Source organism: Ascaphus truei, chromosome 2 (assembly GCF_040206685.1).
Source record: "Ascaphus truei isolate aAscTru1 chromosome 2, aAscTru1.hap1, whole genome shotgun sequence".
Classification (NCBI taxonomy): Eukaryota; Metazoa; Chordata; class Amphibia; order Anura; family Ascaphidae; genus Ascaphus; species Ascaphus truei.
In genome coordinates this window covers 189,254,933-189,268,754 of record NC_134484.1, presented here as the reverse complement: position 1 = coordinate 189,268,754, position 13,822 = coordinate 189,254,933, and the positions used below count along the sequence as shown (strand labels likewise).

The 13,822-nt window shown below is 38.6% G+C and overlaps 1 protein-coding gene across 1 annotated transcript in view; it reads right to left on the bottom strand.

Moving 5' to 3' along the window:
* Nucleotides 1-13,822, bottom strand: part of ELOVL2 (ELOVL fatty acid elongase 2) — a 220,326-nt gene that overhangs the window by 22,687 nt on the left and 183,817 nt on the right. Inside the window, exon 6 of the mRNA XM_075585712.1 lies at nt 1,670-1,794. Within this exon, the coding sequence (XP_075441827.1) occupies nt 1,670-1,794 (125 nt within the window). The remainder of the gene's footprint in view (nt 1-1,669; nt 1,795-13,822) is intronic.

The window sequence follows — 13,822 nt, the reverse complement described above, 5'->3', positions numbered from 1 at the left end:
GCCAATTATCGACTATGGAGACATGGTATACAGCTCAGCACCCCAAACCCACAAAAATAGGGGCGAATGGAAAGAAACAGAAAGCCCAGGTTAATACACAATGATGCTTTATATATTAAAATGGGGAACAAATAACACTCAAATGAAATTGGATACAACTATTTCAATAACCTAAACACACTCTGAAATGAAGGTTCCGTTGCCAGAGCCTAGGGGGGCAGGAGAGTGCTGAGCGTGGTGTCCTCAGAGGGAGGGGGAGTGCTGGGAGAGCCTGCAGGACATGCATTTCCCTCCAGCTATGGAGCTTCATCAGTGGCAGTTTACAAGCTCTGTAGCTGGAGGGAAACATGCGTCGGGCACGTAATGGCCATCGGATCCCGCTATGGTGCGGCTAAGCTGTTCATTCAACGGGACCTATTAGAGGGATATCTAGGTATTCATTTGGTCACTCTAAGTGCGGTATCATCTACTTCTACTACATGCTTCTGTTCACATTAGCACTGTCCGTAGTACCTGTTCATTACACCATCCCACTGACTCTCTGTAGTATGCCAGCCTAAGTTTTTCAATCAGCTGTGATTTCAGGGACACATTGAATCCACAGTGTTTCCATTTTAGCTGCTACTATGTGGCTTTACTATCCGGTTGTTTCACTCTGCTAGATGTTACTCTGTTTACATTGGGGAGTACCCACATTGTATCTATACCTGACCACAGGGCTATCTCCTCCTACTGAGGGATTTTTCCTGTTATTCATCCTACAGGTATGTGTGTTTACATTCATCCACACATTAACATCAGCTTATGGTCTCTGCCTGCTCCTTGAGTATTAATATTGTTCAGTCAGTCCCTTTAATTGGGAGGGACTGGCAACTATATTCCTCTAATAAACAAACAAGATCTATGGTGGCTATATATTTTATTACCTTAGCTGCATGTTTGCACTATCTATTTTGCCACATGTTTAGATTTTCCTAGTCGCATTGATTCCCGTATTGATGGTAGAAGATGAACCATCAATAAGTTATTTTTGTGTACATCTCCCTCATTGGTTACCAATGGCAAATATGCTTGGTTTTGGATGTATTCTTTGAGGGATTTGTCTGGTTAGTGTGCCTCACTACTATTTACTTTTGAATTACTGTTATACTGACACACAGTGATATATGTTGTAAGATGATATCTTTATTAAAAGTTATATTTTACATGTTTGTGATGTGCAATTAAGTAGATTATTTTTGAGTATACTTTCCTGCATTCTCATATTGTGTTTCTGTTGATTTCTAAAACATAACTCAAAATCCTTCCAAAAGATCTGGGAACCGTGGATCAACAGAAAAGGCTTGTGTCCTTAATGTCTCAAATGTCTCGGTTGGGTGTATAAGTTGTGGCAATGAGTAGGAGGTTAGGATAGAAAGACTGTATACTTGCCCAGTTTATAAGAAATCACCCCTTGCTCATGTGTTTGCAGTAGTGGATTTGGAAGTCCTGATGTTGATGGTTATGTTGTTTACCCTTCTCCTTTCCCCCCCTTCTCCTTCCCCCCCCCCCCATCCTCCTTTTCTCCCCTCCCCCTTCTTTTATTTTTCTAGCCCAAGCCTTGCAACAAAACCCTCATTAAACAAAAAGAGATACAGATATATACAGTATATATATATAGTGACCTTACCAGTTGTGCCTGAGTGAGGTATTTCTTCCACCAGAGATATTTGTGCATGGATGGAAAAACGGACAGACCGTAGTAAGAGTACATGAGAACATGGATAAAACTATTGAGCGTGGGCCCGAAGAAACCTGTAACAACATGGAAGGAGTTGTTAATAGGCTATAGAGGAAGTGTTGTTATAATAAACAATTAGGTATAATGTTTTATTTTATATTTCCTATATACAGTATGCATAAATTTATATTTCATATTATATATGTAAAAAAAAAAAAAAAATATATATATATATATATATATATATATAATATAGACATATATAAATACTAATTTAAAAATATATATAGTTTATTTTTCTAGAATATATATATATATATATATATATATATATATATATATATATATATATATATATATATATATATATATATATATATATATAATGAAGGGAAAAAGGCGCAATCCTGTATAGCAATAAAAAACAGGAAAATGTATTAATTAAGCAAGGAAGGCTAGGTGACTGAACAGATTAAGACAAACACAATGATGCCAATAGACACAATAAACACAATATATGACAATAAAAAACAAGAGTACTCTTGAAAATAAAAAAGAAGAGAAATGTGACCAAAAAATGTCCAATAGCACAAATGTAGGAGGCAGTGAGATGTGGGAGGAATTGTCATTCGATAGGTAGCAAATGACTGGAGCAACAAATGGGGAGAAGTAATTGACCCGTCAGATGATAGATTGCGGATGCAAATGTGGAAAAAGGCTGATATTGACCTCTATAGATGGAGATGGGGGTAAACAAATAGCATAGGCAAGGGATTAAGGAATGGTCTCACCAAAAGATGTAACCGCGATGACCACAGGGGTCTCCACATCCCTCCGTCAGCACACCAACGAAATCACGCTGGTGATGAACATGTGATGCTGATCCGGGTAACACTGGAGACGCTGTTCCACTTCCTGGATTACCCCCTCACACAAGACAGCTGTATTCATTCAAATTGAATATTCACTCGTATCTCTGCTTGATGTCAGACTCAGACAGACAGACAGACAGACAAATGCAGCCTTCCACTTTGTTCTGCCAATATAACTGAAATAGTTGCTCTCACTCCTCACATGCGATTAGGCACTCCTCTCACAGTCAGCTGTCGGGCATTGATGACGCTAACCTACGCTGTTTCGTCAGCTGTTGCGCCGACTTCTTCAAGGGTGAATTCTAGGGGATAGTGGTGAACCTTTTATAGGGTTGACTTAAACCTGATAGGTTAATTAGCAGGAAGACAAATATGATGTCTCTTAAAGATAAATACTGTACATACCAAAAATGACCGTCAATGAACCTAGGATAGGGCCAATATATAACACAAAAAATCTAAGGTGATTGGAATAGGGCTGCAATATAAAACATATATAATAAGGTAAGTCAAATTAAGAAAAAAGATATTAAATATTACATACCAATAATCACAAATAAATAAATATAAAATAACTATGAAATATATATATATATATATATATATATATATATATATATATATGTATTTAATTCAAATCCTTATATTAATAAAATATAAATACTAAATATCAAAAAATAATAAAATAAAAATATATTTTTATATAAATTATAATAAAAATTGTGAATCTGGAAAAATTGAAATATATATGTATATAACAACATTAAGCATAGACAAGGCAAACAGAATCAAAAATTGAGGAAGGTAAATAAAATAAAATAAAAATGTGTACATTTATGTAAAACGTGTATACACACATGTAGTGCATATATAATCATCACATGCGTGGATAAAAGTATTCATATATAAACAATAAAGTAAACAAAGATATATAAAAATGTGGACATACACATAAATAACTCAAAACTACATAAAAATGAGTCTGATGATCTAAACAATATGGAATGGGGGAGGGAAAAAAAGGACTGGGGAAGGGGGAAGCAAAGAGTGGGCAGGCAGACTAGGAAGGAGAACTCGGAAACTAGACAATGGTACGTTCAAATCTCTGGGTGTCAGGCTATTAAGCCTGAAAATCCAGTAGGTTTCCCTAAGAGAGAGCAATTTGACCCTATCTCCCGCTACAACAGATGAGGGAATATGTTCCAGACCCATGACTCTCATACCATCAGTAGATTTATTGTGGCAAAGGAGACAATGTCTTGACAAACTATGGTTAGTCATACCGTTCAAGATATTTCTCCTATGCTCTAAAAATCTAGTGCAGAGGGGACGTGTTATGCGGCCTACATACAGTGGTGGCCGACCTGAGTCTAAATCGGCTATCAGATTATCCCAGTTAGGTGCGGTTTTCTGTTTGTTTCGCCCGGAGTGAACTGCGTTATTTTAGCGCTCGGGATTTTAGCATTTTATTCTCGCCGTCTGCAATACTGCAATGCCGTGTAAAAACTCAGGGGGGCGTTTGCGAGCTGTTGTCTTGGAAGTCTAATACCTTCGCAGTTCAACCTACGTCAGAACACAGTCTGTGTGTGCGCGCGCAGTAATGGTAAATTTGCATATTTAAGTATACATGCATTTGCTGTGCTGCTGTACAGTATGTCTAATTTGAAAATTGTTGAAATGCATAGGCGTGTACAGTACTGCAACAGTGTCACATTTCGGCATATACAGCACTCTCCCCTCGCTAAGGATAATTAACTGCACTGCAGGGTATTTCAACTTCTTATCTTCTCTACAATGCAGTACATCTCTCCCACACCATTCCTTTGAACGTGTGTCTGGTTTCAATCATATTCCTGCTTGACAGCAGGTGATTACTACGCATGCGCCTGTTACTTCACCCACCACTGCTTGCTTGCTTGCTTGAGCAAGCGACCAAAAAAAAAAATTCAAAAAATTTTTTTTTGTAATTTTTTTATTTTTATTTTCTCCACAAGCCTGCAAAAACCATCTTACTGTATTACGATATTGAATCTGTGCTGTAGCTTTTGACTGCGACCCTGTGCGTTTGACTGCACATGGTTGATTTGTGTGCTTTTTACGTACTGTATTTGGGAGTGTATTATTATGATGAACTGTCTTTTGAAATGAAAGTATGTCTTTATCTTTGAACTTCATGCAGCTGTACCCTGTAGCCCCCTCCCCCACGAACACACACAAGGCTAGCTCAAGGATTTGAAATTCCATGGAGTCGTTAATTTTCTGAATCTTGTCATTGTGTTCTTAATCCGTCCATAGCCGAGCTACAAAGCCTCACTGCACCTGCGTGTAATCCTTTTTGAGATGGGAGCAAACTGCTTACTGCGCATGACTCACCCAACCCCCCTCCACAGAGTCGTTAATTTTCTGAATCTTGACATTGTGTTGTTAATCCGTCCATAGCCGAGCTACAAAGCCTCACGGCGCCTGCATGTAATTCTCTTTGAGATGGGAAGTTTGAGGCTTTGTTTACGGCAACGCTTTGGAAAATCCCTTCTCGAATTTGATTTGCACAGAGCATCACCTCTCTATGCGCCTGTGTGTAATCCTCTTTCGGATGGGAGCTAGTTGATTCCTGCTCATGCGCCTGTAACTTCACCCACCACTGCTTGCTTGAGTGCCCCCCAAATTTTTTTTTTAATTATGATTTTTTAACTGTTATTTTATCCACAAGCCTGCAAAAACAATCTTGATATTACGATATTCAATCTGTGCGTTTGCCTGCACATGGTTGATTTGTGTGCTTTTTATGTACTGTATTTGGGGGTGTAGGAATCAAATTACAGTATTATGATGAACTGCCTTTTCAAATTACTGTACTGTACTCTATGTAATTTCTTTGAACTGCTGCACAACTAATCCTTCATCCCTCCCCCACACACACAAACTCTTATCGACAGACACCTCCACAGAGTCATTAATTTTCTGAAGGTAGTCATTGTGTTTTTAATCCGTCCCTAGCCGAGCGTCAATCGCCTCACTGCACCTGCGTGTACTCTAATCCTCTTTGATTTGAGATGGGAGCTTGCTGCTTACTGCGCATGAGTCACCCAACCCCCCTCCACAGTCGTTAATTTTCTGAATCTTGACATTGTGTTCTTAATCCGTCCATAGCTGAGCTACAAAGCCTCAATGCGCCTGCGTGTAATCCTTTTTGAGATGGGACCTAGCTGATTACTGCACATGACTCACCCCACCCCCCCCAACCCTTTGAGGCTTTGTTTACTGTAACGCTTTGGAAAATCCCTTCTCGAATTTGAAATGTAAATCTGATTTGCACAGCATTGTGAGAATTGAGAGTTAAAAAAAACATTAACTGATTCATGTTGTTTTGTTATTCATTATCATTCATTGGTGTACTGTGGGTGCGGGAGGGGGTAGTTGTCAATGATTATGATTAGCAGGAATGTAAATACTTGATCGAAACTGCACGCGAAATCCGGCTCAGGCTTGCTGGATAGACAGCAAGGGTTGACACTGACGGTGGGACCGTTATTGGAAGCCGGTGCTGGTGCATTGCTTGGCAGCGACTATCGTTTCTTAGTTGGTTTTAACACGACCTTTCGCCTTTTGCCGTCTGCATGATCATAGATACAGGAAAAAGCCGGTGATACACACCAATACCCTCCAACAAATTGTGGCTCAATACGATAAAATAGGGATTGCTACATAACCTTTTCCTTATTGCATGCTTCAACGTATGAGGAGCTGGCGAAAATTTGTAAAAGTCATAGTTTTCGCTAAAATACTGATAAGATGGCAACAGTTGTTCAAATTTATCATCTGTTGCATTAATCGCGGCCCATATCAAATACGCGTAATTTCTGTCGGGTTTTTGGAAAACGGGCTGCACTTGAACACTCATGGCGACGGCTCTCTGGAGAATACTGTAACAGAAACTGGTCTTTGTCTTTATTTTATATGAAAAGCCTAAATTGATACATTTTTGCAACCTCTTCCTTCAGTCTCAAGGCCAATTTACAATAGCACACTGTGGTATCTTTTTTAAATGAAACACCTGCAAGTCGACACATTACTGAAGCGCATGCGCATTACAATTCATGCATATCTGCCATCTGGCGGACACGCGAAGAATTGCAACCTATTAAATCCAAACCATTCTCAATAAACGCATCAACCGCGCATGACCCGCGCATGACCCGTGGCTGAGAACGCAAAATGAATGCGGCATGCTCCCGGTGAAGTGCGTCGCATTCCAGGAAAAAGCTATGGAAAAACCGGCGATGTGTTAGAATAAGATGCGCCGCAGCAGTACTGTAGGCCGCAAGCACAATGAATAAGGTATATTACAAAAGTGGTTTGGTAATTAATAAAGCCTTTAACCACAAATGTCTCGCCATTAGAAAAAGATGTAAATTTCTTTTGTGTTGTCAAAAAAGTACAAGTGAGACATCTCCCTCTATTGCATCTAAAGTTTCCTGATGGTTTTGTGAACCCAGTATTGGGTAAAGATCGTAATTTAGTAGGAGCCAAGATGGTTTTATGACATTCCGCTCCTCTAAATATAATGGATGGAGCCTCATCCAAATGTGTTCCCAAGATTGGATCTTTTCTCAAAATGTCCCAGTGCCTATTCATGATCGAACGGACGGACTTGTGTGACTGGCTGAATTTGGTGGAAAATTATAAACATTCCTTAAAGGAAGATTTTGACAGAGTTTTCTTAAGATATTTATCATTCGTTGCTTGAAGCAGCGTTTTCCGGTCAAGATTTGCTGCTCGCACAAAAGATTCCCCTACAAGAATATTGTCATATCCTTTTTCAATCAATTTGGCCTTCATAATATTAGATTGTACAATGAAATCCAGATCCGTGGAGCAATTTCGTTTTAGTCTACCAAATTGACTAAAGGGTATATTCCCTAGCCAGCCTTGATGGTGACTGCTCTTGGCATGAAGATAACTGTTAGATGCCACTTCTTTTATATGTACATCTGTCTGGATTTCATTGTTCGAGTCTACCTTAAGGCAAAGATCAAGAAAAACAATAGATGTAGGACCTATCACTGATGTGAATACCAGACCAAGGGTATTAGAAGAAAAATGAATATCCTAATTAGGGCTGCATCCTGCTAGCTCATTTCACCTGGGTCAGTACATTTATTAGTCACCCATTTACTCACTGATATATTTCATTTGTGTTAGTCCTAGCTCTGATTTCTTTCTGTTTTGTATTTTTGCCTTTATTAGCTGCAGGACATTGCACACACTTTATATTATATATATTTTATTTATTAAAGTTTTTTTCATTCACTCAATATGTTAAAATCTTGTACTGATCATCACATTAGGAGAAATGCATTCACTGGAAGATTTTGCAATGAAGGCTTGGTTACTGCTGTTGATAGTAATGTATTGTATTGTATTGTATGTCTTTATTTATATAGCGCCATTAATGTACATAGCGCTTCACAGTAGTAATACATGGGGTAATCAAATAAATAACAGATAATATAAATAACAGATCATGGGAATAAGTGCTTTAGACATAAAAGTAACATTTCGGAAGAGGAGTCCCTGCCCCGAGGAGCTTACAGTCTAATTGGTAGGTAGAACGTACAGAGACAGTAGGAGGGAGTTCTGGTAAGTGCGTCTGCAGGGGGCCAAGCTTTATGTATCGTGTTCAGAATATCCACAGTGCTATTCATATGCTTCTTTAAGCAAGTGTGTCTTAAGGTGGGTCTTAAAGGTGGATAGAGAGGGTGCTAGTCGGGTACTGAGGGGAAGGGCATTCCAGAGGTGTGGGGCAGAAAGTGAGAAAGGTTTAAGGCGGGAGAGGGCTTTAGATACAAAGGGGGTAGAAAGAAGACATCCTTGAGAAGAACGCAAGAGTCTGGATGGTGCATAACGAGAAATTAGGGATGAGATGTAAGCAGGGGCAGAAGAGTGTAAAGCTTTAAAAGTGAGGAGAAGAATGGAATGTGAGATGCGGGATTTGATCGGAAGCCAGGAGAGGGATTTCATGAGGGGAGATGCTGAGACAGATCTAGGAAAGAGTAGAGTGATTCTGGCAGCAGCGTTTAGGATAGATTGTAGGGGAGACAGGTGAGAGGCAGGAAGGCCGGACAGCAGGAGGTTACAGTAATCAAGACGGGAGAGAATGAGGGCCTGAGTCAGAGTTTTAGCAGTCGAGCAACAGAGGAAAGGGCGTATCTTTGTTATATTGCGGAGGAAAAAGCGACAAGTTTTACAAATGTTTTGAATGTGAGGGGCGAATGTGAGAGAGGAGTCGAGTGTGACCCCTAGGCAGCGTGCTTGGGCTACTGGGTGAATGATTGTAGTTCCAACAGTAATGTGGAAGGAGGTAGTAGGGCCAGGTTTGGGAGGAAGTATGAGGAGCTCTGTTTTAGCCATGTTGAGTTTAAGGCTGCGGAGGGCCATCCAGGATGATATAGCAGAGAGACATTCAGAAACTTTGGTTTGTACAGCAGGTGTAAGGTCGGGTGTTGAAAAGTATATTTGTGTGTCGTCGGCATAGAGGTGATAATTAAACCCAAAAGATGTTATTAGGTCACCTAGAGAGAGTGTGTACAGAGAAAAGAGAAGAGGTCCCAGGACAGAGCCCTGGGGTACCCCCACAGAGAGATCAATAGAGGAGGAGGAGGCGATAGCAGAAGAGACACTGAAAGTACGATGGGAGAGGTAGGATGAGATCCAGGATAGAGCTTTGTTCCGAATACCTAGAGTATTGAGAATGTGGAGGAGAAGAGGGTGGTCCACTGTGTCAAATGCTGCAGAGAGGTTGAGTAATATGAGCAGAGTGTAATGACCTCTGTCTTTGGCAGCATGGAGGTCGTCAGTTATTTTAGTGAGGGCTGTTTCGGTGGAGTGAGCAGATTGTAGAGGGTCTAGGAGAGAATAGGTGTTGAGAAAATGTATTAATGAAGGATCAATTTTCCAAATTAGAAAGACTACTTAAAGATGAAATGAGGCAATGGTGGGACAGTGTCTCTTTACAAGACTATTTGGATAATAAATTGATCCCTAGGGGATTGAGTATTTAAAAAAAAAAAACATTTTTTACGAATGATGATTTTAGTCATGAAAGGAATCAAATTCTTACAAATTGTTCCAATTCCCTTATGAGACATTTAATCAAATACAGAGAAGACAGACTTAGTGAGCTTAAAATAGAGATTGATAAATTGCAAAACACACTAAAAGATTTTAAAGATTTAGAGGGATTTACCCAATTAGATGACAATGTGAATACTAGGGTAGTGGTGTTTGAAAATGAATTAGTTAACCGTAAAGATGGTAAAATGTTAATAGATAAAGAAGACTACCCTAATAATAGAGTTGATAACTGGAAAATTTCCAAACCGGAAACTTATAAGAGTCCATCTGGACATTTTTTAATAAGAAAAAAGATCATCGTTCTCATATGCCTAGACATCCTACACCCTCTGTTTCTAAGGGGGGAGTGGACAGGTCTAGACCTGCCCTACAAAACAGATATTCTTGTCTGGAAAATGAGAGAGCTAGTACCTCTAGTGATTCCTGTTTCAACTCTGATGAACATGTTCCCTCTACTGATATTCAGTTGGGAGCTAGACCCAAAAACTCGACTGATGTTAAAAAGTCCCATACTTTTTTTTAGAGAGGGGGCCAAATGCGATGTGTTCCAAAAAAGATCAATTGCATCACACACTAGAACAGGATCTGAATCCCATGAACACCTCACTAAAAAGAGGAAGTTCAAGGGAAGAGGAGTTAGAGCAGGAAGAAGGCTCCAAGAGAAGAAGGCATTGAAAATTATTAATTCAATGCCTCCTGAGCCTATAGGTATTTATAATCTTTCTTCACATATGCTCACTCCTGATCAGATCTGTATTCTCAATAAAGGTTTGTCCTTTTGTCCCAGTGCTTATTTGGATCCCTTTGATTTGTTTGTTGACCTTAACCGTTTTATACGGAAATTAACTCTCAAAAGACATTTTCTTTTGAAAAACAATGTAGGTCCCAAACAATTATTTGATATTAACAATCAATGTCTGATGGACACTACAGTACGACTGGCTTATGGTTAGATCAGTTTGATGACAATTGCACATCATCAAATGTGGATCTAATGTCCTCTGCTACAACTGATGTCATACCCATTAATCACTTTCCATTTAGGCCAAAATCTCATTTTTTTCCCCTATCAATCGAAGGGAAGTTATATAGAGACCTTTTACTCTATGGTTCATAGTGAACTTCAAGATTTATGCAAGGATCAATGCTCTAAGCCTTTAAAGAAAAATCTTTCCTGCGGCGAAATAATAGCTATTGAACAACTACAGAATAATTCTGAATTGGTTATTCGCCAGGCAGATAAAGGTGGCGGTATAGTGCTTCAAGATAGGTTAGCCTATATTGGTAAAGCACACCGCCTCCTTTCAGATGAGATTTCTTATGTTAAAATACGATCTGACCCCACTGTTGTTTTCCAAGCCGAACTTATGGCAATACTTAAAGAAGCCCAGACCAACGGTATTCTTACAGACACTAAATTAAATTTTTTATATATCACATTTCCCCGGGTTCCTATTTTTTATTATTTGCCCAAGGTTCACAAGTCCCTCACTTCTCCCCCTGGCAGACCTATAGTGTACGGGACAGATTCGATGACATCGAACTTGTCCCAATATGTTGATTATGATCTTCAGACCCATGTATCAACTTTGAGGTCACATATTAGGGACATTTTGCATGTCATCAATTCTGTCTCGGACATTCAGTGGAAACCATCATATATTTGGGCCACTTGTGACATTTCGTCTCTCTATACTTGTATAAAACATGCTAGAGGTCTGTCAGCGGTAGAATATTTTCTATGTGGTGATGGTGGATTACCTGAAATACAAAATAAATTTATTCTTTCTATTATTGAATTTATTTTAATACACAATTATTTTTTATTTCAGTCACAATATTATTTACAGGTCTGTGGAACGGCCATGGGGACGAGGTTCGCGCCTAGTTATGCCAACTTATTTATGGGTTGTTGGGAGGACAAACAAGTTTGGACCAACAACCCATATAGCGCGGGCCTCGTCTACTATGGCCGTTTCATAGATGATATTTTAATGATTTGGGACACTACTTTTGGTGATATTCATGATTTATTCACTCATTTTTCTTCTAATACCCTTGGTCTGGTATTCACATCAGTGATAGATCCTACATCTATTGTTTTTCTTGATCTTTGCCTTAAGGTAGACTCGAACAATGAAATCCAGAGAGATGTACATATAAAAGAAGTGGCATCTAACAGTTATCTTCATGCCAAGAGCAGTCACCATCAAGGCTGGCTAGGGAATATACCCTTTAGTCAATTTGGTACAGTAGACTAAAACGAAATTGCTCCACGGATCTGGATTTCATTGTTCAGTCTAATATTATGAAGGCCAAATTGATTGAAAAAGGATATGACAATACTCTTGTAGAGGAATCTTTTGTGCGAGCAGCAAATCTTGACCGGAAAACGCTGCTTCAAGCAACGAAAGATAAATATCTTAAGAAAACTCTGTCAAAATCTTCCTTTAAGGAATGTTTATAATTTTCCACCAAATTCAGCCAGTCACACAAGTCCGTCCGTTCGATCATGAATAGGCACTGGGACATTTTGAGAAAAGATCCAATCTTGGGAACACATTTGGATGAGGCTCCTTCCATTATATTTAGAAGAGCGGAATGTCATAAAACCATCTTGGCTCCTACTAAATTATGATCTTTACCCAATACTGGGTTCACAAAACCATCAGGAAACTTTAGATGCAATAGAGGGAGATGTCTCACTTGTACTTTTTTGACAACACAAAAGAAATTTACATCTTTTTCTAATGGTGAGACATTTGTGGTTAAAGGCTTTATTAATTGCCAAACCACTTTTGTAATATACCTTATTCATTGTGCTTGCGGCCTACAGTATGTAGGCCGCACCACACGTCCCCTCTGCACTAGATTTTTAGAGCATAGGAGAAATATCTTGAACGGTATGACTAACCATAGTTTGTCAAGACATTGTCTCCTTTGCCACAATAAATCTACTGATGGTATGAGAGTCATGGGTCTGGAACATATTCCCTCATCTGTTTTAGCGGGAGATAGGGTCAAATTGCTCTCTCTTAATGAAACCTACTGGATTTTCAGGCTTAATAGCCTGACACCCGGAGGGTTGAATGAGAATTTGGACACTAGTAACCTTGTCTAGTGTCCAAGTTCTCCTTCCTAGTCTGCCTGACCACTCTTTGCTTCCCCCGTCCCCCCCCTTTTTTTCCCTCCCCCATTCCATATTGTTTAGATCAGACTCATTTTTATGTAGTTTTGAGTTATTTATGTGTATGTCCACATTTTTATATATCTTTGTTTACTTTGTTTATATATGAATACTTGTGTCCACGCATGTGATGATTATATATGCACTACATGTGTGTATACACTTTTTACATGAATGTACACACATTTTTATTTTTTTATTTACCTTCCTCTATTTTTGAGTCTGTTTTCCTTACATGTCTATGCTTAATGTTGTTATATACATATATATATATATCTCAATTTTTCCAGATTCACAATTTTTATTATAATTTATATAAAAAAAATATTTTTATTTTATTATTTTTTGATATTTATTATTTATATATATTTTATTAATATAAGGATTTGGATTATATATATATATATATATATATATATATATATATATATATATATATATATATATATATATATATATATAGTATCTATTTCAGTTATTTTATATTTATTTATTTTGTGATTATTGGTATGTAACATTTAATAATATCTTTTTTCTTAATTTGACTTGTCTTATTATATATGTTTTATATTGCAGCCCTATTCCAATCGCCTTAGATTTTTTGTGTTATATATTGGCCCTATCCTAGTTTCATTGATGGTCAGGTTTAAGTCAACCCTATAAAAGGTTTACCACTTATCCCCTAGAATTCACCCTTGAAGAAGTCGGCTCAACAGCTGACGAAACGGCGTAGGTTCGCGTCATCAATGTCCAACAGCTGACTGTGAGAGGAGTGCCTAATCGCATGTGAGGAGTAAGAGCAACTATTTCAGTTATATTGGCGGAACAAAGTGGAAGGCTGTATTTGTCTGTCTGTCTGAGTCTGAGGCCTGGGACATACTGTAGTGAAATCAGCGTCGCTGAGGCAGG